This window comes from Lagopus muta, chromosome 10 (genome assembly GCF_023343835.1).
Source record: "Lagopus muta isolate bLagMut1 chromosome 10, bLagMut1 primary, whole genome shotgun sequence".
Classification (NCBI taxonomy): domain Eukaryota; kingdom Metazoa; phylum Chordata; class Aves; order Galliformes; family Phasianidae; genus Lagopus; species Lagopus muta.
This window is the reverse complement of record NC_064442.1, coordinates 19,160,754-19,187,313: the sequence shown is the minus strand read 5'-3', so window position 1 is coordinate 19,187,313 and position 26,560 is coordinate 19,160,754. Positions and strand designations below refer to the sequence as shown.

General features: G+C 49.1%; 1 protein-coding gene across 3 annotated transcripts in view; it reads right to left on the bottom strand.

Annotated features, from left to right (window-relative positions):
* TRIP4 (thyroid hormone receptor interactor 4) overlaps nt 1–26,560 on the bottom strand; it is a 29,039-nt gene that overhangs the window by 944 nt on the left and 1,535 nt on the right. Inside the window, exons 3-12 of one of the 3 annotated variants that reach the window (XM_048956348.1) lie at nt 26,198–26,334; nt 23,498–23,725; nt 22,602–22,680; nt 20,709–20,838; nt 20,303–20,518; nt 19,695–19,821; nt 18,762–18,949; nt 17,712–17,836; nt 16,843–16,934; nt 3,525–3,627 (exon numbers count right to left, since the gene is read on the bottom strand). In XM_048956348.1, coding sequence (XP_048812305.1) covers nt 3,525–3,627; nt 16,843–16,934; nt 17,712–17,836; nt 18,762–18,949; nt 19,695–19,821; nt 20,303–20,518; nt 20,709–20,838; nt 22,602–22,680; nt 23,498–23,725; nt 26,198–26,334 — 1,425 coding nt within the window. Of the gene's footprint in view, nt 1–3,524; nt 3,628–8,406; nt 13,016–16,842; nt 16,935–17,711; nt 17,837–18,761; nt 18,950–19,694; nt 19,822–20,302; nt 20,519–20,708; nt 20,839–22,601; nt 22,681–23,497; nt 23,726–26,197; nt 26,335–26,560 lie in introns of those variants that run through there. The other 2 variants (XM_048956349.1, XM_048956350.1) reach the window with 2 other exon arrangements.

The window sequence follows — 26,560 nt, the reverse complement described above, 5'->3', positions numbered from 1 at the left end:
CATCTTTTGGGTCAGCCTTGCTCTCAGCTAGGTACAGAAACGAAAAAATGTACAAAAAAAAAGCACACGAGCAAGGGTTCATTGAAACTGGGAGCAGGGACAAGACTCCATTGGTGTCTCAGGGCAACTCCCAGGACATGGGGCATCAGCACAGCTCCTCTGTGCTGCCGTCACAAACGTACAGCAGCAGACTGGGCACCTGTGGGCCAAGCCAGACCGGCCGGAAGCGATGTGCCAGCCCTCCGAGTCACCAAACCGGGGGGATTTGGCAAGAGAAAAGCATTGATTTCACACTCGCTCCGTGCTCTGGTCTCCCACTGCCGAGGCTCAGCCACATCCTGGGTTGTTAGCTTTACCCTTAGCGTGACTGCCTGCTCCTCCCAGGCCCCAGAAGTGATCAGCGGGCTCCTCTGCTCTATCAGCTGGCAAAGATAAAACGTCACATGGGTAACCTTTAAGAAAAGGCTAAAAATAAGGCAACGGCCCCAGGGTCTCCTTCTCTTTACGCTCAATGATTTAAGGACTCTCATCTCACCGGCAGCACCGCAATGCGTCCCCTCTCCCCCCTCCTCACCTCCCCACACCTCCGTGCTGCTCAATGGCGGCTTTGGGAAGCTGTGCCCAGATGCAAGGAGATCTCCCACAAGAGCCACAGCTGAGCTTTGTCCTCACGCACTGACACTAAGCAGGGACATGTCTGGGGAAAGCCACGGTCACAAATGTGACACAAACACTATGCCCATCCTTTCCATGCAAACAATAACCCTGGCAGCAAATTGAGCTCTGTTTCTTTTTTTCCTTCCCCAGGCTGCTAGAAACGACTCATTTGCAATGGAGAATCATTCAGATGTCATTGCGGTGAGGTCCATGCTGTTATCTGGCAAGAAAAGCTGCACTGGCTCGGCTTCCCAACAAGACAAACTGGCATTTTGTCACGGCCGATCCAGGCTTCAAGATGAGCTCAGGTGGGGATGTGAGCCACACTTCAGACTGCATCAGATGCAGAGCCAGCTCCTCCTAAAATAGCGTGCCACCACGACAAGTGGGTGATGGCTTCCCTGCTCCTTCCCCATCCATCACAAGCCTCCTATGAGCGACTCAGCATGCCGGCACACACCCTGGAGGGGACACACAGCTCCAAGATCCCTGCCACTGCAGCTCCTGCGCTCTCATGGCAGAGCTGGTGGGGAGGAGGGCAGGGAAGGCAAGGCCAGCAGCGGGAGTGAGCAGCCGCCAGCGCAGCCAGCTTCCTTCCAGGCTGTTAGACTGATCCTGCTCCAAGCAGGAAACTGTCACAACACAAAGGAGACTATGTGACAGAGGGGGGGGCAGGCGGTGCCCCAGCTGAGGCTCAGTGGAGGCAGATGTGACAGGGACAGGACACGGTGGCACCAGGGAGACTGAACAAGAGCAGAAAGAGGCTAAAAAAAAAATGTACAAAAAGGAGGACATGGCCCTGAGTGCTCAGCAGCACGCTGGAAAAGACCTGTCCCTGGTGGAAGGACAGTGCCACTAGCAAGATCCAAGACCTCGCACGAGCTCTGCAGATCAGCAAGCACTGTTGGCTGCCACTGGCTGAACACTCCTCCAGGATGCCGCTATAAAAGCTGGATGACAAACCACATCACTTTACCCCTCGACCTGCTCAGCACACTACAAGTATTTGCCAAATGCCCGGGGAGCGAGCACAGCCATGGGAGAACTTGAGCAGAGAAGGGGGGAGAAAACCCTCAAAAACAACACAAAAACCCACACTGGGCTTCAAAAGGCCTTATAAAGCGGTCCTGAGAAACCCTGCCGCTCCTGCGCCGCTAGATAACTACTCCCAGAGAAGCATGCTGCAAATGAGAAAGGAAAGCCAGCCATGAGCTCTGCTAAACAAACAGCCAAGACTATTTCTGCTTATGCTGCTTTTAGCCTGTCAAATTAATTTTTCACATCCCCTGAAAGCATGTTCAGTGCCTTCCCCAGGCTGTGTGGTGAGGAGGTTGCTAATAAGGACAGAGCTGACTGCAGACTCCCCAGCTGCTGCATACATCCTCCATTCTTTTTACAGCAGTGGGCAGGAATAACTGGCAGCCTGTGGAGGGCTGGTGGCTCATAAAAGGGACGAACAACGCTGGCAAGCGGAGTGCAGACAGATGCTGCAGTGCTTCACCGCCAGCTCTGCCAGGACATCCCATCCCCACTGGCCCGCAGTCACACGTCCATCTGGACCTACGGCCCTGGCTGCTTCAGGCCACTCCTGCCAAAACGAAAGCAAGCACTCAGCATGGGCCATCCTGAGCGCCATCACAACCTGCTCATCTTGTGAGGACAAACTTTGACAGTGGCACCGAGTGCACCCTCATCAGTTTGCGGATGGCACTGAGCCGAGCGCTGTGCTGGATACGACAGGAGGAAGGGATGCCATCCAGAGGGAGCTGGGTGGGCTCACAGAGCGGGACTGCGTGAACCCAGGGAGGTTCAGCAAGGCCAAGCCGGGGTGCCGCACTTGGGTCAGGGCAATCCCAGCTGTGAGCACAGATGGGAGAAGGTCTCACGAGAGCAGCGCTGCGGAGAAGGACTCGGTGGCTCTGGTGGATGAAAGCCACAGACGAGGCAGCACTGTCCATTGGGGGCCGGAAAGCCACCGGCATCCTGGGCCGCACCAACAGAGGGGTGGCAGCGGCAGGGAGGGGACCGTCCCCTCTGCTCTGCCCTCGTGAGGCCCCAGCTGCGGTGCTGCGCCCAGGCCTGGTGCCCCCAGCGCAGGAAGGGTGCGGAGCTGCTGGAGCGGGGCAGAGGAGGCACGGAGATGCTGCCAGGGCTGCAGCACCTCTGCTATGGAGACGGCTGAGGAGCTGGGGGTGTTCAGCCTGGGCAAGAGAAGGCTGCAGGGAGACCTCAGTGCGGCCTTCCAGGACTTGAGGGGAGCTCAAAACAGGAGGGAAAGCGACATTTACACAAGCAGAGAGCGACAGAAAAGGAGAATGGCTTTAAACAAAAAGAGGGGAGATTTAGGTTAGATGCTAGGAGGAAATTTTTTACTCAGAGGGCAGTGAAGCACCAGCACTGCTGCCAAGAGACCCCATCCCTGGAGGTGCTCAAGACCAGGCTGGCTGGGGCCCTGGGCAGCCAGCTCACAGCAGAGGGTTATAACTGGGTGGGCTTTATGGTCCCTTCCAAGCCGGGCCATTCTGCAATTCTATGATTCCTGCCTCACATCCCAAACCAGCCTGCAAGCACTCATGCCAGAAGCAGATCAGCTGCAGGCATGTGTTTCCTCAGAGCACATGAGCACCATGATTCCCAAGTGTTTGCAGAGGCAGGAAGAGGCATGTATTTGGAAGGAAGCAACATCTGGGGAAAGGGGAACCAAAGACAAAAATATTACAGATGTATTTGAATCATTAAACAAACACCTACAGATCAAAGAGCGCAGGGCAAAGGTTGTGAACTCATATGGCAAAGGCAAGCAGAGGTGGTGAGGAGAGCAGGCAAGAAAGGCCAAGGAGGGCATCTGTGGAAACTTTACTACTTACAGATTTTGGGCTTTCCTTTGATGGGAAACTTCACAACCATCTCCTGGGGATTAGTGCAGATAAAGACAAATGGAGACCCAGATTCCTGGCTCAAATCCGGATACTGTGAAACACAGACACATGCACAAAACACTCAGACAAACTGCAGTGGGTGTGAAAAGATCTCTACAGTGAGGAGCAGCACTAAAGGAAACGCTTCCAGGCAAACCATTACTGAAAAGGTGTAAAACAGGGTTTTACAGAAACAGCTCTGCCTCAGTAAAGTGCCCTTACACAGCTTGCATCAAGTGAGGTTGATGGCTTGAAGTAGTTGGCTGCTCCTCTGGGCCAGGCACCCTGGGACAGGAACTCAAAGTCTACTGAGAGATTTCACTGTGGTGAAAGCACCAGGGAATTTTACAGGTAGAGTGTAAACAGAGTGCTTCTCTCATTAACCACAGTGAAAAGGAAAGAAATAATGCCCAGGGTGGGAAGCACATGGAAACGCTGCCTGGATGCAGCTCACCCTCACTGCTGTGCAAAAGTGAAATGCAGAACTATAATAAAAAAAAGTGTAAATAGCAACTGTCCCTTCAGATCCTTCGCTGCAGGCCTAGTGCCGGTAGGTATGTGCAGAGTGGAGGAACAGGGCAGCACAGGAGCTTGAGCCCAGGAAAGCCTGTTCAAGCTCACAGCGGAAGCGGTTTCTCTTCTGCGGGAAAAATGCCTTTTTTTTTTTCCCCCCTTGCTTTCCTCAAGCAGATCCAGAGAGGCTGCTGTATGCATGGGACAGGATGCCAGACCAGATGGAGCAGTGTGTCCTGGCAAATCCCCCATTTGTTCCTAACAAATGACTTCTAGGCGGAATGTTTGAAAAGCTCTCCCTCTCTTGCCGGTCTGCCAAGATGGGTTTGGATGTGTCCTGAACAGCTGGGCACGGAGAGCAGAGCAGGGAGCAACCCACTTTTCCTGCATCGCAGCGGGGTTTGGCAGCGCTGCCGGCAGTTAGGGGAGATTTACAGAAGCCTGACACCAGGAGTGGATCAACTGGAAAGCGTTTCCAGCCCCCTCATTTTACAACAGCACGGGCCACGTTTTCCGAGCGAGAGATGTACGTGCGCTTAGCTGCGCTGTGCAACACCTGTGCTGGGAGAGGAAGAGCCACGCTCATCTGCAAGGCCTGCAGATGCCCTGCTGCACTGATCTGGTGCTGGACAAGTTTCTTCCTTTTATTTTTTTTTCTCCTAAGCCACGTTACTGGACTTGCTTCTACCGCTTTGTGCTGATGCCAAGGATTTTCATTTCCCATCTGCAGGGAGGGAGGATCTTGGAAGGTTACAAAGCCCCAGTACGAATATCCCAAGCCAACGCCTGGTGAGTGCGAAGTGCTGGCCCGGCTTTATTGCTCTTGCTATCGCACGGGTGACTGCTTGGCTTTCCACAGCCAGGCACTGGACTTCCCCAGCAGCTCTCGCACTAGCGGGGCCTCTGAAGACCACAGCATAGAGCTGTGGGGCTGAAGCCACCATCCTAACCGCCTGGAGACAGAAGTGATGTGTCCCTGTTTATGACACGTGGTTTGGCCTCCGCTCATTCAGGTTGCGTGTCCAAGACCACAGAGGTCCTCACAAACCTCTCCTAGGTGGATCTGAACACCACAGCGCTCCTCTCACACATCTCACAGGCCCCCACAACGGGAAATATCCCTAACAGGCATCCAGGCATTAAGAGCAGCCGAGCTTGTTTCTCCACTGACAGATCTCACCCAAAACCAGGATCAAATCTTCAGCTCGAAAAGCTTAACCCAATCCCAAGGCCGAGATGGAGGCCACAGCTGTGGCTTGGGCTTACGTTTCCACACCACAGCCTTTCATCTCCTCTCCCAGGGTACATTTCTGTACACTTGCCAAATCTGTGCAGTGTCTGTGCCCTGCATTTTAAAAGCTTCAGTCCCTCCTCTGGCATCTCAGCCCAGAATGCTAGGCAGGAGCCCCCCACCAAGACACTATTTTGGGTTTTCTATTGTACCCACCCCCAAATTCTCCCACACCATCCTGGTGAGCGACAAGGCAGAATATTCCTGGCTGCTACAGTCAAATAATCTTTTGCCAGAAGACACATCACCAGGACCAAGCGCACAGCCTCTCCCTGGTGCACTTGTAGGCAGTGAATATGAACTACCGCAGCAGACTTCATTCCCAGAGATCACCAGAGGAGTTAGCATTTCCCAGCTGCTGTTGCTACTTAGCTCCCTTACCAGCACCCTGTTGTAACATCACGTGCCATCACCACGCTGGGGCTGAGCAACGTAACAGAGCTGCAGATCCTCACCTACATATCAGCACACAACAACACGCTGCCACTGCTGTCCAGACATCAACAGGATTGAGGAAAAGCACTGAGGGAGAACAGCACAGCTATTCCTGCAGCTTAGCTCAGCACTAGGAGCCCAGTTCCTACCTGCCACACTCCAAAGACGCCTCTCCTATCAGCAGCGACCTGCTTGACTTATGTTCTGATCACAGACACAGGCATCAAGACGTGAAGCACATTTGTCTCTGTTCAATTTTCCACAGTTGCCCAAGTGCCTAATGAGTAAAAAACCCGTTTCTCAAAGTGCCATTGGCACTTTGGAAGGCTTTTAATGACATTTACGATCCTTGGCCGCTCTGAGAAAGTTCTCCTTCTGTTCAGCTGTATGCAATTCTTCCCACCCAATTTCCTCCTCAAACAATAACCTCTCCCTAAAATGCTTCCCTAAGGCAATGGCATTTCCATCCCACTGTTTTTATCGACTGTCTGCAGCTTTTCTAGACCAGCAACAGAAGGGTCAGTGCTTCTGCTCTGGACTGCAAGAGGTCAGCCGAGTCGCTCTACAATCAATAAGTTGATGATGCTGAGAAAAAATTTGCTCCCAACCACTATACCCCACAGACTGCAACCACTGCCCTTCAGCACTTCAGCAAATGCAAGAGTGTAGGAAAAGGCCAAAGACCAGATCTAATGTGCCAGAGAGAGCAGAGAGACCGGTAAAAAGGGCCTGCAACAGCTTTTTTTTCTTTCTTTTTTTTTTTTTTTCGTTCTTTAAATAAATCTCCACAGTGAAGAGAGGGCAAAGCACACTTCTTCAATGCCAGAGACCAAAAATCCAACCCAACTGGGAGCCTGATAGGGGAATGTTCCCTCCCAGTTCCAACTGCACTCATTGTTCTAATCTTGGGGGTATAAATAAGATGGGACTTACTACTCTGGGGCTTTAGTGCTGCCTCTGTTAGGAATCGATTCAGCATTTAAGAGAAGGTGGCTGGAACGAGCTCTAAGTAAGTCTGGAAGCCAGGCTGTCCCTCGAGAAGGGAAAAACCCACTCCCAAGACCACAGACAAGCCAGAAAGCTCTGAAGAAAGGGGTTGCACAATATAACTGCAGTGAAAAAAAAAAAACAATTTGGTCTCCTTCCAGCCCTTCTGCCACCTCATACCAGGCTTGCAAGATGGCTGTTCGGAAGGCAGTGGGCACCGTGGGCTGCAAGCAGTTTGCCAACTGCTGCTTCAAAACCCCACGTATGCTCTGCGCATGGCTGCGTCAGCGCAACCACCGCCCTCCCCTCCTCGCTCAGCCCAGCCACAAGCAGATGTAAGCTCCCATCGTCCCTGCAAGCACGCTGGCCAGGCTTCAATTTGCTGCTAACAGGTTTGTAAGAGCCTAGCTGTGAAGAGATTAGCAGGGAGAAGGGAAGAAAAAAAAAAAAAGAAAAAAAGCAGGTCTCCAGGCAGCTTAATGCAGAGAGCTGGAGGTTAAATGGAGCATCTGAGCACAAGCTGGAAGAGGGAGCCGCGCTAGGCTCCTGCAAAGGCCAGCCACCAATTCGCCAGCACCCGCCCTCTCTCTGGAGCTGGTGCTTTGAACACACATTAAGTGGCTATCAGATGTCCCCAGCAGTTACCCCAATCAGGCTGCAGGCAGGGATAATTGCTAATGAATGTTCCCTACACTTTGCTTTCACCGTCCCTCATCTCCCATCACCAGCTTGTCACGGCCAAAAATAGCAGCAGGCCTGCCGAGCCTCTCCGCTCCACAGCCCACAGCCAAGAGCGAAGCAGGAGCTCGGAGTCAGCACGGAAACAATCCCATCCTCTCCGACATTAAGAAAACCCTCTGCAGTGTTTTTCCCCCACCAATCTGCCAAGGGAACTATTTTTTCCTTAATTGAGGTAAAGCCTGGGGCTGGATGCGGGGGCCACGCAGGCTTGCTCAGGCACTGCTGGCTGATTTTCCTTGCAGGTGATATCCCTGCTTTCTCCTCATTCCTGTCCCTCCCGGGGCTCCCACGGCAGACAATGAGCGAAGCGGGACGGGCACTGTTTCCTTGGGAACCACCAGCGCTGCCCTTGGGCCAGCGCTTCACCCCTCAGCAACGAGATGCACCTGCTTGAACCAAAGGGTACAGAAACAACCAAAGGAAAACGTGCAAAACCATCGCTAAGTAGATGAGCTGTGCTCTGGAGGACCCAGTGGAGGAACAAAGGCCACGTGCCATGGAGCACAGGTTCTGTGCGGCACAAAGCACAGAGCAAAATCATTCCCCAGCAGCTTTGCTGGTGACCTTTCAAGCTCCTCTTGCAGTCTTATTAAGGCCTCCAGACACACAAGCTGGAGGAAATAAACAAGAGATCGAAGGCTAAAAATACCGAGTGGAAATTGCCCCGGCGTTTGTTTTCCCTTTTTCCCCTGCCTGCCTGAAACCCAGAGCCCTGCAATGCAGCCCGCTCTCCTCCACTCGTCCCCGCAGGCAGCCCAGCTTCAGCAGAGAATTGCACGCTGGAACCTGTAGTCCTGCCGGGGCGGCCGCCGTCCGCTCCATCTTAGGGCTGCCGGGGGCCCCGGGGCAGGGAATCTGGCCAGAGCTCTGCGCGGAGGTCGTGCTGGGGGGGAGGCGTTGTGTGGGGTCAGCGATGAAAAGGGTCGGATCATTTTCCTAGTGTGCCTCCTCGGAGCCCAGCGCCGGACCAGGACACCAGCTCGCAGCTCGGCCTTCACCTCCCCGCTGCTCTCGAAGAGCTTCAAAATAAAAGAGGCAGCTCTGGAAAGCAAAGCTGTCTGGAAAGAATAAAAGCAAGCAGAGCCCATGTGTTGGCAAAAGCACTCAGTTATTCCTCACCGTAAAACACATTCAGGGAAAAAAAAAAGTCTTGGCAGAGATGGTGTCCCTCTGAAAGAGCGGGGCTGCTGTAAGCAGGCCCATAAATCAGCCGTCCCCAGCAGGCAGAAACATGCACCAGGCTCCAAGAGCTGGGAGCAGCAGCCTGGCTGCAGGCAAGCAAGGGAAGCGGGAGGCAAAGGAGGTGAAGTGCTGCCCAGGACAGCGCGCCTGGGAGAGGGGAAGGCGTGGGGAGGCTCGTGAGCGTGTCTGGCCTCCACACAACTTACTTCCTTCGGTTTTCCTTGTGATTTGTGGGAAAGGCAGATCCGCTCTTCTTTCATGCCTCATAAGCTTCATAGCTGTCAGACTAACATAACAGGTAATTAACTACTAAACAGCCATTTTCTCCTCCTCTCCTGAGGGAAATTGCTCACCATCCAGCTAGAAAATGTTTCTTTAGCGGTTTGCAAAAAGAGAAAAGAAAGTCAGTAGTTTCTGGCAACCAATGGGGCTGCAGCAGCCAAATGGGGACGTCCATGGCAGCACTTGCAGTGCAGACACCAGTCCCATGTGCACGTGGGATTCAGGAGAAATGGAGCTCTCTAAAATGAGGGTGAAGATGCAGAGCAGGCCGTGCCACTGCCAGGCCACCGAATGCAGTCTGCACACCGCTGGCAATAACCCAGGCTCCTGCTCCTGCAAAAGAGAGGCTCAGGTACAACTGCAGACAAAAAGGACCAGCTAATGGTTCTGTGATGGTCCAGCAGGTAGGAGTTAGTTAACAGCAAGAAGAAAAATCCCTTCTTTCTCGCTGCATGCAGGATGAGGCTTCAGTCAGACAGCCTCCGTGTCCAAGCAGTGCCCTTCCTTCCTCACAGCTTTTCCAAGGACGGGCATGCTGAAGCATCTTTTCCCCATCTGTTGTTCTGACAGCAGTAGTCTCCACTGCCTCGTTACACGGACGTTTGCTTTTGGGGATTATCAAGCCAATCTTCCCAGCCCAGCCTTCGTTCTGAAGTGCTCCAGGGCACGTTTGCACAGCAAAGACGGCACCGACTGGCAACGGGAGCAATCGCCTGAGCCAGGCAATGCAGGTTTGGGCTGCTGTGTGATCTCTTCTTGGCTGCTGGCCTCACAAAGTGCTCACAGAACACCAAGAGCTTCACACTGAGTCTTGATCTCCCTCCCGACATGGTCTCACATCATGCTTCCAACTCTGAGCAAGTGTTTAGCCTTCTTTTAAGGACCCATTCCCTGCCCCTCAGCACAGGCCAAACAGGCTTCTGGCTCATGACAAACATTTTCCTAAACAGAAATCCCAGAGCAGATCCAAAGTTCTAGAAATGCCAAATTTTCTAGCCTGAGGCAGAAACATCCAGTGCTGCAGTGAACAGGCAACCAAGAAACTCTACTTGCAGCCCTCAGTCAAAGACCACCACGTCGTCGGCACAGAGGAGCCGCTCCAGGAAGGCTGGCTTAGAAAAGAGATCCGCAGCCACGCTCAATGCGAATCGACACAAGAGGCAAAAGAAAAAAGCAGTTTGGCAAAAAACAAAAACAAAAGCCATCAGCCAAACTTTTGTTTGAAAGCCTGTCAGGTCTAGACTGCAACGTGTGAGGAAGGAACAGCTCAAAACCACAGCTGCTAATGGTTATGGATTTGGCAATCAAAATGTCTTTGTTAAAAAAAAAAGTTAACTGCCTTACTATTGAGGTTACAAACCGCAGCCTTGATGCATTGTTGCAGTCAACATCCTCCCTGCTGTTTTTGAGAGCTTACATCTGCTGCTGGCAGATAATGTGCTGGCATTGGCTCCTTCTATGAGAATGCACAAGGAATTTTGCTAGCCAGCCTGCCTTCCTTTCCCCTTCTTCCCACAATCATGCCTGCCAGTTGTTGCCTGTTCTGCCCCTCACTTGCTTGGCCAGCAGGCCACCAGACACACAGGCAGCGGGCTGGTATCACCACGGGATCTTCCCTGGACGGTCTGAGTCCTCCATGGGCGTTCCGTGCCTCAAGCTGTGGTTCTGCACCACGAGCTGTACTTTGACTCAAGGGGCAGGGGAAGCAATTAAACGTAGTAAGCAACAACAGGACTTTGAAATGTAGGTGTAATACTTAAGTTCATTCTGGTGCACTTGATTTTGAATCACTGAACCATGGCAGTGGAGGCAGGGCACGTCACATCCCCTCTTCTCTCCCAAAACCAGCCTGTGACACAGGACCCACAGCCACCAATACCCTTCTGTGGCTCAGATCCCACCCCTGGTAAACCCACAAGCAGCATGAAGGACCTGAGATGTTTACAGAATGCCTGACAAGCATCAGGGGAAACTGGGTGGACTTGGAAAAATACTCAGTAGTGTAAAAGGCTCAGCTGAAAGAACCATCTCATACTCCAGTGCCAAGGGAGCGTGGAGGCAGGGCTAACCTCAGCTGCAATGCAGCCCCACTGCTTGAGCTGTCAGGAGGAGGCACGGCAGTGGGGAGGAGAGAGGCAATGAGGGGATGAGGAGAAAACAGGGCACCTGCTTCTGCTCAGAGCACCTGAACCCTGCTAGACGCAGCCAGGCATTTTCAATCAGCTCCATAAAGTCCTTGCTTCTTCCTTTGAAACTCTGATTTAAAGACTGGTGCAGCACGTGAGGAAGATTAAACCTAACTTTGGTGAATGCAGCTCAGTGCAGATCAGACACCCACATCCCTGCCCTGCTTTCTTCCAGCAGCCACCACTCCCTGCTGTGACCCTCGCTGCTGCTCCCCGAGAGGCACAACACGGCCAGCGGGCTGCTGGCACTATTGATCTGGTCACTGAGGCATTAGGCTATTTCTCAAAGCCAGGATTTGCAGCTGAGGGGCCGGCCTGTTCAGGGCTGTGAAATTGATGCTGTGCCGCTGAAAGCTGAAGCAAGTGAAGCAAGGGCCCTCAGCTGCATTCTGTAGCTGCTGGTGCCCCCACTGTTTAGGATCACCACACAAATGCATGGCCATGGCTCAACCCAGCTGAGCCACAGCTGGGAAACCAGGGCACCTGGCTTGAGGTCGGTGTTACCTAACCCTCAGTTTCAGGATTAATAAAACCCAAGCGCCAAGAAGAAGGCAAGTAACAGTGACCGCATCGGAAAGAAACAAATTCCCAGATCGCTGACTAGTTTGTTGAAATGGTAGCAGAGGCTAAGTCCACAGTCATCATTAATTAAGTCATATACTTCAGCCTTGGCTTCGTTTTTTCCCTAGGGTCTATGAAACCAGAAGACAGGGCAAGCTAGCCTCTATCATTCGATTTCTTTGGCATGTTAATGCATTCCTAAATTAATCATCATCAAGTGACAATCTCTCCTTCATCTTAACAGTGAGCAGTGGCCTCGGTAAACCTGCTGGCTTATGCAAGGCAGCTGGAGCATTAGAACAGCTTCTGATGAAAACCAAAGCACTTCACATACAGAAAAACTCCCCCATCTCTGACCGTCGATAATCCAAACCAGCTGCGTGCCTACTCTGCTTCTACAACCAAGAACCAGAGGTGCTTTGTGTCTAAGGAAGTACAGCGAGGAACTGAATAAAGACACGCATCACCTGTAGGTCCCTGCAGACCAGACTAACACCTCAGGCCATTGGATCTTGCATCAGGCTCCGTGTGAATAACAAATTCAGCTTAGGAGAACTCAGAGACCTGTAAAGTTCAAAGGCCTTCCTGTTGGTTGCAGTCACTAACAGCCACCTAGACATCTTTCCTTTTGCACTAACCTGATCTAGTCCCCAAAACCCAAAACCTTGCTAAATTCATCCATCTGTAGAGGTGTGATAACCAAGCCTTGGGAACCAGAAGCATCTCTTTGGTGGGAGTGAGCAGAGGAGTCTCCTGGCTACGTGCACCAGACAGCTACGCCACTGCAAAAAAGAGCTTTTGCCTCACCTGCAGCTTGTGCTAGGAAACCTTTATGGAGGTCCTCATGGAAAGTCATATTTAAATGTCTGTATGTTCATAATGTTCTTCAAAGTACATTTCAACGTATGTGTTTATGTTCCTCCCTCTCATTACGTTATTTCTTGGGAAAATACCACTCGTGTGTTATTGTTCCTTTCCTTGCAGATAACCTGAAAAGGCTCTCTGGATTCTACACGCAAATTTTCTACCTCCCTTCTTCATTCCTACAGGATAAATTAAATCACGTCTTGTATGCTTAGCGCCCAATTCTCTTTTTTTTTTTGCTGTTATTTCCACTGGGGAGGAAAGAGGAGGACAAGAGATTAAACGTGAATTTCCTGAGGGGGAAAAAAGAAACCTATTTAAATGATAGCTGCAATCTCGTGGCACAGAAATAGCTTAGACACGTTCCCTCGTGCAGATTTAGGACACCAAGCGATCACCTAGAAATGAAAAATAAACACTTTACTCCCGTCAAACATAATTATCTGATATTTCAATCCAAGATTATAGCTACTGCTAGGTATCAGTATCTGTGTGTGCTTGCATTTAAAATAAGTCCAAACACACCTATCAACTACCAAAATAGCAGCAGCGGAAATGTTCCTTTTCCAGTTAAAGTAACAGTCTCTCTGATCAAAGTCATTAGCAAAATGAACATGGACTTCAGAACACATTAAAACAGCATAAATGTAAATAGTTCTCTGCTTGCTTTAGGCTCCTGCCAAGCCCTGCCTGCACCATCCCACGTTTCCTCAGTTACCAGTGCTGAAGTCACCAACACCTAATGCAGGAAAAGAAAGGCAGCTCCTTGCTCTGCTCGAGGTGTCGGTGACGTCAGCCCGCAGCAAGGAAAAGCAGTCATCAACACTCAGATCTTGACAGGGGAAAAGTTTCCAGGTCACCTCTAGCACCGAAAAACATAACAAAGGGATCATTCTGATCCAAACCAGTGCTTTTTGGGTGGCTGCCATCAGCAGGAGGAAATGAGTCCAGAAGGCGCTCCAAGGAGGCGCAGGATGCCTGAAGCGCCGCTAGAAATACTGAGATGTAAGAGCCACACAGAGGGATCTGCTGGCACCAGCCCTAGGCAGCGGGCTGAATTCAGAAAGCAGCTTTTGCCTCACTCCCCTGGGAGCAAAGCAAGCTACACCAAGTGCCTCGGGTGGACTTTCCTACCTGACAGTAATGCAGCTCCTTGAGCGGCTTCTATCGAAAGAGCATAGCAATGAAATTAGTATACATCATCTCTGAGAGGCAAGTGCTGCCTTATTTCCTGCATGGGAAAGAGACCCAGAGGAACTTACTGAACTAGTCCATACCACGAGCAGCATAGCTGGGATTAGGGCGATGTCATCTGACGTGACGCTGACTTTAATCACAAGGACATCTCTCCTCAGCAAACATCCTCCTCTGCTCTCTGCCAGCTACTGCGTGCAAGATCTTGTCCTGTCATCACTTCTTGCACAGCCCTGCAGACCTGCAAACCACTTCAGCAAACCAAGCCACCTTCAAACACTGAACACTGCAGGGCTGACCCCTGTGAAGGGGTTATGCAAGGCCAGACCTGTGTGCCCGGTAATAACATGAGTAAGTAACCAGTCCCAAACAATAAGGCAATCGCTTGCACAGATGGAAAATATATATATATATCAAAAAATATATATGCTCAGGATGGATGGATCAGCAAGAGCCTCCCTTGTCTAGTGGAAAGGATGGTCACAAGAGTCAAAACCAACTCCAGCAGCTGCTGGAAAAGGCAGGATCAGCATCAAACAGCAGTGAGCACCACAGGGAACTATTTCATCTTCAGCTGGTGGGGACAACCCACAGACACAGCTTGCTCTGTGCTTGTGGAATTACTTCTTGTGGAAAACACAGAAGCTTCCAATAAAAGTTGGGGAGAGGAAATAAAAGAGGAGAGGCATGAGCCTGAGCACAGTGCCTGAGGAGCCCAGCAGTGCTTTCATCCCCGAGGTCTCTGCGGCAGCATCGCGTTGCCTCACCTGGTAACACACTGCAGCTCTTCAGAAAATTGCCAGTGCTTTCTGCGTGCTTTAAGTGGGGAGATAATAACATCGGCCTTTCCTGCTCCCCCTGAAGCTAGGAGGAGACCTTGTACACCAAGTAATCGCTGGATTACACTGCTGACAAGTGGCTTTGGGGCTGCTTGCTGATAAACCCGGGCTGAATCACCAGTGCGATCAACAGGGATTTCCTGCTCCCAGCGAGATCCAAGCTGGATTTCTGAGCTGGCACTACACATGTTTTTGTCTTGCTAGCATTTGCAATTAAATTAATCTCAGCTTCTTCCAGATGCACTTGCGGCTCATTCTAGTCCAAAACCACACACATTTTCTCATCAACCAACTTCAGAAGGATGCTCAGATCTCTGAGTTCAATCTTACAAGCTAGAGAAACGAACACTGCATACACTGAGCCTGGGTAAAAAGACTGAGAAAAACACTGTAAGAAGATAACAAATTAGGAATTGTAACAATTTTGTGATGTGGGAGCAGCAAAAGCCGGAGAGATATAAGCCCATATCTGCTATGGCTTTTGAGAAGAAAATCTCTTGCCTATAGGTATGATAACAGCATTCCTGGAATATGCTACTCTCTTCCTGGTGTTTCTCCAGCAAACTGAGAGGAATTTACAGAGACTATTCTTTACTACTAACTTTCTTTCTCTGTGGAAAGATTAAAAATACTATTTACCAGCATCTTGATTTCAAGATTTTAAGAAGCTGTTGCAGCCATTTTACCAGCACCTAAAGAACATGCCCACAGTGGAAGAGGAGAAATTGTGGATGATGATGATAGAGAGAAAAAAAAATAAAATCCTACACTGACCCCAGAATTTCTTCCTCTGCTCTGCCAAGGTTTGCTCCTACACAAAGGCCAAAAGTGCCTGCAGACTGCTGTATTCTTGTCCCAAAGCTCCCTCTGCTGCTCACAGTCTAACCTTTTCCCCTTCCTGAGAGGACTGACCCTGACTGAAAATAAGCAGAGGCACTCTCTTTATCTGTGGTTTCCAGACATCTCTCTCGTAACTTCTGCTTGCTGAAAACCTCAGGGGTGTGGGAAGGCCAGAAAAACACTTTATGAGAAACTGCCATCAGCCACTGATGCCTCTCCAACTCTTTGTGGCTAGAAGGCACTCATCAGTCTGCTGCATTCTTGTCCTCCGTCTCAAAAGTCTCTGTCTTGCTCACTATCAAGTGAACATGTTGGGGTCTGCCAGCTCCCATTCGACCAAACCCGGCCGTACATGGGGCAGTGGAATGAACAGACAACACCGAGGACGAGCCTACTGTGCTTAGCACTAAGTGCATGCTTGGTAGATGAATAAAACACACCCTGAGAAAAGCAGCTGCTCCACATCTGGGGCACGGAGTCTGACACAGCATCGCTGAACAGAATCAGACTTCAGGAGGTCTCTAGTCCAACCTCATTAAATAGGAGAAGTTTGAGGAAAAAATCTTGAGTGCCAACACCTGCATTCAGTCTCCAGAGAGACGATGGCCAACCATTCCCATTCCATTTTGGGTGCAACAGTCCCGCCCGTTTTCAACCCCACCAGCTCCACGCAGACATGTTTTGGACACACACACACTGCAGGAGGCTCCAGTGACAGCCCTGCTGAATGAAAGGCTCTGACCATTTGATCACAGAGGGCTATCAGATTAGTCAAGAATGCTTTACTCTAGGTAAAGTCCTCTCTGAGATGGAAAGACCAGTGTAGGTGTACTGCCTGGCTGGGCACAACATTGAGCAATTCTGTCAGCATCTTGTGTTTAAGAGAAACAATCAGTGCTTTAGAATAAGTCATATTCAGGTGAGATTAAGTCCCTGAGTTTGCCAAATGAGGACAAAAGCCAGCAATACAACACCCACAATGTTCTGTTGCACACTGGTCCACACAGGGAAAGCAACAGCTGCCAGGAGCCATGTCAGCATGATCTTTCAAGCCTGTGATAGTTTAATTGAGCAGCTACGAGTCCTCACTGAAAAGAGTTTCATGGTATATGAGAAACTAGTTTCAAAAGTGCCAGAGAGGCTGACCGTAGACTGAATCCTTACAGCCCACCACTGATGAAACATACTATCTTGCTTAGCCATACAGAACTGCATGGTAGAAGTGCCTCCTCTCATCACACTTGAATTTTTTCATTCACCATCTTTTCAAGAGCATGTCAGAAAAGTGAGTTACACCACTTGGAAAAAGCTTTCCAGAAAACAGAGGCTTGTAAAGGTTTTACTGCACTCACCTGCTCATTAAATTGCTCTTGTGATAAACAATCAGTTACGTCCACACAGCCCAGGAGGCACCCTGAGGGATAATCATTTGGGAATGCCACATCTGCACCAAAAGAAATATATTTTAAGGGGCACACAACTCCACACACATTGCTGGGATCTCTCAATCCCCAGGTACCCCTCCCTCTCTTGACACACCTGCACTTTTTAAGGCAGAAGAAAACATCAAGCGAGTTTAACATTCTGAAGTTCTTTTTTTCCATGTTTGGTAGGGAAAGAGCACACTGGCATAAACTGTGTGCGTGCTGAAAATGGTAAAGGTTGTGCATTGCTCTCCCCACACATCCTCACCTGCATGACATTCCTGCACGTGCCATTTCAGCTGAGCGGCGTGCAGAAACACTGCACAGATGTGTGTGTAGTGCAGCCACTAGCATTCACCTGCCCACATGAGAGAACATTTGTGTGGCAAACTGCACGTTTTCCTTCTTGATTCCCACAAGGTCAGAATACACAAAAAGCCTTTAACATCCCTGTGAACAGACAGCAGCACAAGCAGCTTCACACACACACACACACACACACACTTGCTATCTCGTTGCTTGAGCCCAGAATAAAATGAAGTCCCTTGCTATCAAAACTGATCAGGGAAGTCAGGCACAATTCTCTCGTGTTTGTGCTTGAAGTATCTGAGCAGCCTAAGGACGGAGTGAAAGCCTGCCACCATACCAATTCAGCTGATGAAATGCACAAAGGATGAAGAGAATTTCAAGAACAGAAAGTAAAAAAGTGAAGCAGTAATAACTGCTCAGCAGAAAGGGCTTTCTGACACTGCTCATTATGTGGCTCAACGCACAAAGATCCAAGGAGGGAAGCTCACCTTTGTGAAGCAGCATTCTATAGGTGGTCTCCAGTTCAGAGATCTCCTGAGGAGAAGGTCTTTTGGCAGTAGCTGCAATCCACAGCCGCCCTCTATGAGATGTGTACCAGGTCCTGCCCTCCACCCTAGGAGAACAAAGGAGAATTTAGGACTTAGATTTCAAGAGAATTCCCACACAGACAGACTTTCAATCTAACGTTTTTCTAGGTAATTCCTGTCACTAAACTTTGCCCTGACTACATAAACCTCAAGCAGCATGTCAGAACTAGAGAAAAGCTGAGAAGGGCAAGAAATAATGCCACAAGCAAAGCGTGTCCTCACTCCTACAGAGTAACAGCACAAAAGGACATCAATCTCCTGTAAAAACAACAGTATGTTGGAAGTGTGCAGGACAATCTGCCTGAATAATTCACTCATAAGCTCCAAAGTTGAGCATGCGATCTAGAGAGTAACAAATGACCAGACAGCTGCACAGGGCAGTCCTCAGCCATGGATCTCAGTGCGGGCACCAAGCACCAATGCTGCACCTGTACCAAAGCAGCCCAGATCACCTCAATGCAGAATCAGAGGCAATTCAGAATGCAGAATCAGGGAACACTGAGATTTATGGCATCTTCAGACTGGGAGAAGAGAAAGCTTTGCTCTCTAACATGAAGCATTCTTTGAAGGAAAGAATAAAGGCTAAAGATGATTCCTTGTTCTATATTAACGGCAGGAAAGATGAATTAACATGCCAGGAGTGCTGGGCTGAAGCAGCTTCTCTTTGGAACCCAATTCCTAGGCCAGAGGGGAAAGGTGTGTGCAAGGTATGGGGTGGGTGTTTTTTGGTTTGGCTTAGTTTAAACAAAGTCTGTGACCGCTATTGGCTTCTTTATCACAGACAAAAAAAAACAGAAGAACATTTTCAGCCCATTTACCTTTCGTGTTCCAGAAAGGTACGCCCTGACTGCACCGCAGAAATGTCAGCATCTCTCCATAGCTTGAACCTTCCACTTAGCTATTTTCATGAGAGACGGATTCACTGGGCTTCTCCAACATTTCACTCTTTACCTTTTGATTCCTCTTACGAGCAAGGAAGCCCAAGGCTGGTGCATGCTGAGGCACCAACCATCATCTGAGATCTCCTGTAACTCCCGGTCCTGAATCCGCAGTCTGTTCCGCTCTGAGCCAAGCTCCTCTCCAGCACCAATGGAAGGGGTGGCTCCCCTGTGTGGTAGCAAGCCAGTTTGGTCCACCCACTTCAGCGTTCAAAAGAAACAAGAAAAGGGTTAGCACTTCTCTAGTAGCAATATATATAACTGTAAAACCTACTTGAAGCTTTCCTTCACTTAAAGATAGCGTTACGTTACTCTTGCTGGGATCATTCCTCCTTCCCTGCAAAGAGAACGCTGCACTTGCACACTGTGTGCCGGCAGCAGGGAAGGCAGAGCGGATCCACTCTGCGTAGCGCTTCCTTTCTGTGCATCACAGCTAAACTACAGATTTAAAGAATAAAACTGCAGGCTGGTGTTTTAAAGTATTCATAGGGAAATATAATTTTCAAAGCATGTTCACAGCTGTCAACACTCAAAACTGGTAATCATCCTGCTTCCAGAATGCTTAGCACACACCAGTCGTATCATGATTAAAGTAGAATTAGACGCTGGAGATTACACCCATCGAGATCAGGAAAGCTGGCAGAAAAGGCTTCATTAATAGAGCTGAAAAACAACACAGCCTTAGGCTGACTCTCAGAAATTCTTCCAAATCCTGAAGAGGTGGCAGGAGACTGCAACCCAAATAAACCAAAACTCCTGAGAGCAGGGAACTGGCAAATCTTCTCTAACTCAGATGGCAAACGAGAATCTCTGAGACAGGGGAGGAATGAGGCACTCCTACAGGGACACTAGAATTCACAATTCTTAAGCATGGCTCACCCACAGTTAGCCAGAATTCTGCTCTAAATGAGTTCAACTCATTCAACAAAATTCAACCCATACTGACCAAAGGAGCAGGCTGAAGAAGATGGGGATTCACTAACACACCAGAACCCGGAGTTGTCTTTGCTTCTGGGTTGGCAGCTGGCTTGTTCAGTGTGCCACAATTAATGGCTTCAATAGTTTCATCCAGTCTGCAAGGACAAATGAGAGGCATGAGAATTCCCTCCTTCCCCCTGGCAAAATCCCTGCAAAAACACCTCTAACTCACGTCTGTTTTTTTAACCACTTTCCCTAAACTAGAGGATTTCTTTGCTTTAATTTCAATGGTTATTCTCATCTACCACAGAAACTCTTCCAGGTTGGAAGCCGAGATTAATTGGTTCTGGTGAGATAGTCCTTCTGCAACAAATGTGCAGGGAAGATTTATGTCTAAAAGATGTGTTAGCTCTGCAAGTCTCACATGGTCAGGCTTAGGCAGCGATCTCAGCAGGTCTGTGCTGAAAGATTATATGCCACAAGCCAAAAAGACCCTGAAGGAAGGAAAGGATGTGGAACTGCATCCTACAAACCAAGGTGCCCTTCAAGAGAATGGCTTGCACAGCTTTCCTCACACTTACTCTTTCAGTAGCTACTCTTCACCAGCAGCATTTTCACCTCCCTGCCCTCACTTACTTGCTGTGGTACTCAGCCATCCCACTGTCCTCCTCCAGGATCTGCCTTCCAGCAAAGTCGATGGTGACTTTTTTGGCAAGGCGGGAGGCATGGCGCAGCTCCTGCAGCTCCTGCTCTCTCTTCTGTAGGGCCTCCCTCTCTTGCTTGGAGAGCCACTGGTTGGAGTCCGTCGCAAAATAATCCGACTCGTCGTCAATGACCTGGGTGCGACGCACGCTGGTGACAAAGGACCACAGTGGTAAAAGATCGGCCCAGAGCAGCACCGTGTGCCCCAAGCCTGCCTCTCTTCCTGCTCCCTTCTGCTCTCAGACACAAAGCAAAGACATCCCAACAGAACACTGCAGGAGTTCGTTCTTGTGCTAGTGAACGAGAACACCAAACTTCAGTGCTCACAGCTGGGACTTACCTGGTCCTGTCAAACTCTAGCAACTTGTCTTTGTGTCTCACGGCCATCTCCAGGCCTGCTTTCAGTCTAGCTTCTTGCCGAGGCAGTAGGTCTTTGCTTACGGCATCCAAATTCCCTGAACTTTCAGCACCTGAGATAGAAAATAAATCACAGCTTCAGGGAAAGCCTGGCTGTTTAAAGGCCGGTCTCGGTGGGGCTGGCTGCAGAGATGCCCCTAAAATAAATGCCATTCAAGGAGTGAAAAGAAATACCTTGCATCAACATCACCATCTGTCTAAACCAACTTCTGACCTTTCCTCCAGCCTCTTTTGCAAAGCTCCCCCTCCCAGTCCGAGAAAGCATTTAAAACTGAGTGACAATGTCTAGGCAGTGTTTAAGAGACAAAGTCTTGGTCTTTGATTTTCCTTGGGCTTTTGCAATCGCTTGAGCAATCCAAACCCATTGTCAGTGCAGGCCTCGAGGGTCCTCCTAAAAGCCAAATTATCTCCTAAGCGCTGTTAGCACTACAGAGAGCCTCTAGTCACAATACACGGACAACAATTGCTAGCTATGCACAGAGCAAGCCTTGTGCCTGCTGCTCTACAAGCTTCTCACAAACGAAATCTTCCCACAACACACCTCAGCAGGTTTGTGAGACCAGCTGTTGTTAGAGAGAGAGAGAGAAACAGAAATATATTCCCAGCAATAATCTCTTATTTCTTACCATTTCTGGCTAGAGGCCAAAACCCAACCAACCAAACAAAAGGAGAAAATGTTTGCCTCACAGCAACAATGGAACGGGCCAATGTATTTCACAGAGGACAACACACAGCATAATGCCTTTATTTCAGGGAAACAAAAAAGCCTTTATTTCCCTGTAGCAGCCAATCCACATTTTTTCCCCTCCTGAGACAAACAGCCATCCACATTTCAGCCTTCACCTACTGGATGCACAAAGGGAGACCTAGCAGAGACAGAAGTGGAGCCCAATAAAACGGGTAAGAAAAGGGGATCCTGAAGTACAACAGGATCTCTACAGGAAGATTATAAACAGGCTGACTCTGACCAGCTATTGTTCCTGACGACTTGCAGGACCTCCTGCACATCAGCAGCTCTAATCAGATGTTGACACCAAGACCCACAGTAAATACTTCCCTGGTTCCTCAGCAAAGTTTATTTTCCAACCAAGAACACCATGACCTTGGCTACATTTCAACTCAACTCAGACAAACATCCCCATAATGCAGAGGTCTTCACTGGGAGGCTGGCTATTATTTCCTTGCGCTTTCCTTGTCTCCGTTCTTATTTTTAGCTCCCAAGATAAGTGTTAGATGAGAGAAGCCATTAGAAAACTTTAACCAACACCTCTCTCGCCCCGGTAAATCAGATAGCAGCACTCCATCTTCCACAGCACACATTCCACCCAGGACTTAACCCGATTTTCAAGGACTGCTGTGCTGATCCAGTTCAGAATCGATTCAGGAATGCCTGACAAGCGGCCCCAGGGCCTCTGGGTGAGGACAGGACATCGCACGCTGCCATTTGACACTCGCACTTATCACCACCCCATGTCCAGAAACGCTTGCTGAGGGCATACAGCATGCTGGCTTCCCAGCCACCCCTGTAATGCCCACCACAGACACCATGCAGCAATGAGGGCAAGTGTCACAGGGAAATTTGAAGCTACAGCAATTCATAAACTGCCCTGGCAGTTTGCATCTCAGAGAAATGTTCAGGCACCAGCTCATAAGAGTTTCCCTTTGACTTCGCCAACAATTCGTCATAATCATGATTTAAACAACATATACAACATATACAGATATGCACACACATCTTGCTTCTACAAAGCAAGCACACAGTGAGGCAAAGAAAATGGGATGGGTTTATTACTTTAAGATATGAGATGATACTAACCTGCCATGAGCTTCTTCAGCAGCTTCTGGCTCTTGTTTGAGTCCCGCTGAAGAATGTCCTGCTCTTCTTTAGTGCACACCTAAGTGAAACAAAAGCTGAGAAGGACATCGTGTGGTCAACCAGCTTCAGAGCTTGGGACAGCAGCTCAAGGCAAGCTGCTTAAAATGACCACGATAGCCCATGCCTTTGCTCCTTCCGTGCTGTTTACATAGGGAGAACCCTGACAGCTTGCTCTTAACTAACAACCACCTGTGCAAGTTGTACAGCCTGGTTCTGCGGGCAGACACACGGCTGAGTGCTCTCAGAGGACAAGACACACTCAGAAGCTTCCTGAGCAGATGAACAAGGCTTAACTCACAGTCCTTTTCTGGGTTGATCATATGGAGATAAAAAAGTCTTTGAAAACTGCAGCCAACCTGATTCCAAACCTTGTCTACATCCAACCAATATCCTCTCTCTGCTGAGGTTAACTTCACTGAATCTACACTCTTTAGCTTGCCCCTTTCTCCAAAAGGTGGCTTCTCTCCTCCCACTTACAGGCCAAGCTGGGCTGTGCCAGGAAAAGGCTGAAGCCTGGCACATGTTTTGGACACTGGTGCAATGCAGGGACAGCCCTAAGAGTTGCTCATAAATCAGGTAAGCTCCAAAGCGATGCAAATTACAAAGGAAACTTCTCTGCTCTCTTCATAAAAACACAAAAGTGACTTGAAGCCAGTAAAGTTCTTCCCCTGGCAGCAGATGCCACAGGCTCTTTCCTGCACAGTTCTGGCTCTTGGGGCATTTTGCTTAGGGAGCTTTGATCCAAGACAAGAAGCTAAATCAGCACATTTAAAGCCCTGAGCAAAATATGATTCTACGTAAGAATGGCAAATAAAAAAAACCACCTCATTACTAACCAGTGAACCACAAAACAAGCAGGGTCCAGAGCCTTCCTGCTCACACACAATGCGCCCGCAGACCAAGCAGTTGTTGATGAGCCTGTGTTTCTGGCCCAAGCACTCGCAGGCATGACGGCCAGGGATCAGGACAGCCAGCCTGTCTTGCCCTTCTTTGGTGTACAGGCTGACATATTTGGTCTTTCTCTTACAGGAATTGCTGCTGCTTGCAGTGCTGTTCTCCTGTGCCTGAGAAGAAAAATAAAGAAACTGTGTTCACACTGTAATACTAGCAGCAAAGAGAAAGCACTGATACTTGACCAGGCTATGAAGATTCAGATAATCTCTATTCTGCCTAATCAGAATGAAATTTCCCCAGGTCCAAACCAAGACAACTGAAGGAGAACCTTAGGCCTACCATAAACAATCCGAGGCATCTCACCAGAGCAAGGACATGAGGATGCTGCAGGCCCATTTGATCTCTTTGCTGCCTCTGCAAGCTGAAATCACTTGGTCTAGATGGCAGATGTGCTGTCAGTCCTGCACGTGTGCAGAGGTTTTCCATGTTCTGCACATTCACGTAAGCACAACAGACTCCAAACACAAACCCATCTCATGACACTGGGTGAGACTTGTTTCAAGTAAGAATTGCACACTAGCCATGACCAAGAAAAGGTAGGACTTAATATCTTGATGTCAGCAAGCATCATTCACATATAAACACACTCTGGGCTTGCCATAATCGTGACGCTTAACACTCCTCTTGCAGCTCAAGAACAGTATCTCTTTGCCTGTTCTCTGCAGAGGCTCCCTGACCGGTAGAAAAGAGGAAACCATTCCCCACAAGGCCTGTTTTAATTCACCACTGAGCAACAACTTGCCTCTCCAGCTGCTGCATGCTCAAGGATGGACACGTAGCTCACACACTGGGTTTCCCAGCAGTAGTGACACACTGCAGCATACCTCTTGCTTGGCTGTTTTCACCAGCTTACCCTGTGCTTTGCTCTAAACCAAGCTACTAGCTACATACTAGCTACATAAACCAAGCCACATAGCTTCACAATGAGAAGATAAAGCATTTCTAGTCCTCTCAGCTCTGCCCAATTGGCTTCGTTGCCACTACCAGATTCAAACTCCACTGTTCAGCAGAAACAAAAACAGATACAGTGATCCCAACACCTCGGCAGAAGTTTCTCAGTATTTCCAATAGGTTGAGAGAGAACTAGAAGGAAATCATAGAACCATAGAATCACTCAGGTTGGACAAGACCTTAAAGATCATAGAGTCCAACCACGACCTGACCACACACCCTAACTAACAGCCCTCTGCTAAATCACGTCCCTGAGCACCACATCCAAATGGTTTTTAAACACATCCAGGGATGGTGACTCAGCTGCCTCCCTCTGGAGCCCATTCCAGTGCTTCACAACCCTGTCTGTAAAGAAGTGTCTCCTGATATCCAACCTAATCTTACCTTGGTACAACTCGAGGCCATTTCCCCACGTCCTGTCACCTGTCATCAGTGAGAAGAAACCAACCCGGCTCTTCTGCAATCACTTTTCAGCTACTGGAAGAGAGCAATAAGGTCTCCCCTCAGCCTCCTCTTCCCCAACTAACAGCTCCAGTTCCTTCTCCTCACAGGCCATATTCTCCAAGCCCTTCACCAGCCCTGTTGCCCTTCTTTGGACCTGCTGCAGCACTTCCACTGTCCTTTCTGTACTGAGGTGCCCAAAACAAAACAGAAGCCAAGGTGAGGCCTCACCAGTGCAGTGCAGGGCAGGATGACTTCCCTGGTCCTGCTCACCACACCATTCCTGATCCAAGCCAGGCAATGGAACATCATCCACCCCATAGTTCCAAAAAGGTTTGTTTTGTAAATCCTTACAAATATTTTAAGCGTTTGCACTTTCCCTACTACAGAACCCTCAGTTTAAAAACATAATTAAGTTCCACCATTTATTCAGGTGCAGCCCTAACTTTTAAGATTCGTATGATCCTCCACGGCTTCACAAGGTGACACGTGGACAAATCACAGAAATTAGCTCTGGGGATGTGCACCATGCTCAGTGTTTGTAGCACAAAGGAATCCATTGCAGATCTAACAAAGCCAGTTAAGTGCAGCACAATTCCACACACCTGTCCTGCATAGCACACTCAGCAGAAATAAAATTCAGAAATTCAGTCTGGGTAACTACAACAATATTTGATAGCACAGGTCATCAAATTTGACAAACAGTTCTATTGAATGGAAAACAAGTCTGCTACAAAATGTATTAATTAGCTATCAGAAAGAAAGGTAATGAATGCTTGCTGGCCTTGCGCTGCTTTGAGACAGGATATCCTGGTTTTTAGTGTTTCTATTCTCATATTCTGCAGCTTCTTTCAGTAGAGCTCTAACATTGAAGGCCTCCTCTCTGGAGCAACATGAGCCTGAAATATTCCAGTTTTCCATGAAGGCTTTATTCATTGTGATCGCCAAGTTTCAAACATAGCAAGAAGCAACATTTTGCACACATTCCTTAATGCCACAAGCTTCAAAACTTCACTCCCACCATTCCCAAGAATATTATTCGCCCCATGGCAGGAAAAGACTCCTATATACACACAGAGCGAGTACTGCCTGCTCAAACCTGCATTCAGCTTCAAAAGGAGTGGCAACACAGAAACAGCCACCACGACAGGCAGCCATGCAGTCAGTGCTCATGTATCAGATGCACCCACCTTGGCTAGGTCGAGGGGGGTTTTTACTTCCTCCACATGTGTGCTGGGCTCCACATATGCAGGTGTTTCCTGTTTATTCCTTCCTTTGCGTTTCCCCTTCTTTGCTTGGTCTCCAGGCCGAGGTGCCTCTGATGTCTCTGCAAGAACATGTAAGCACAAAGGCTCAGAGCAAGTGGCAATGGGACACCCCTCAACTCCTGCATCCACTTAGGGAATGGAAATTGGCTACGTCGCAACGTACAGAAATAGGACCACCCATAGGCATTAATGGTAAATGATTTTCTACAAGCAGAATAACCAAGACTATAATCAGAATAATCAAGATACTTAACACTTCGACTCCTCCCTCCCCGTACCACTCAC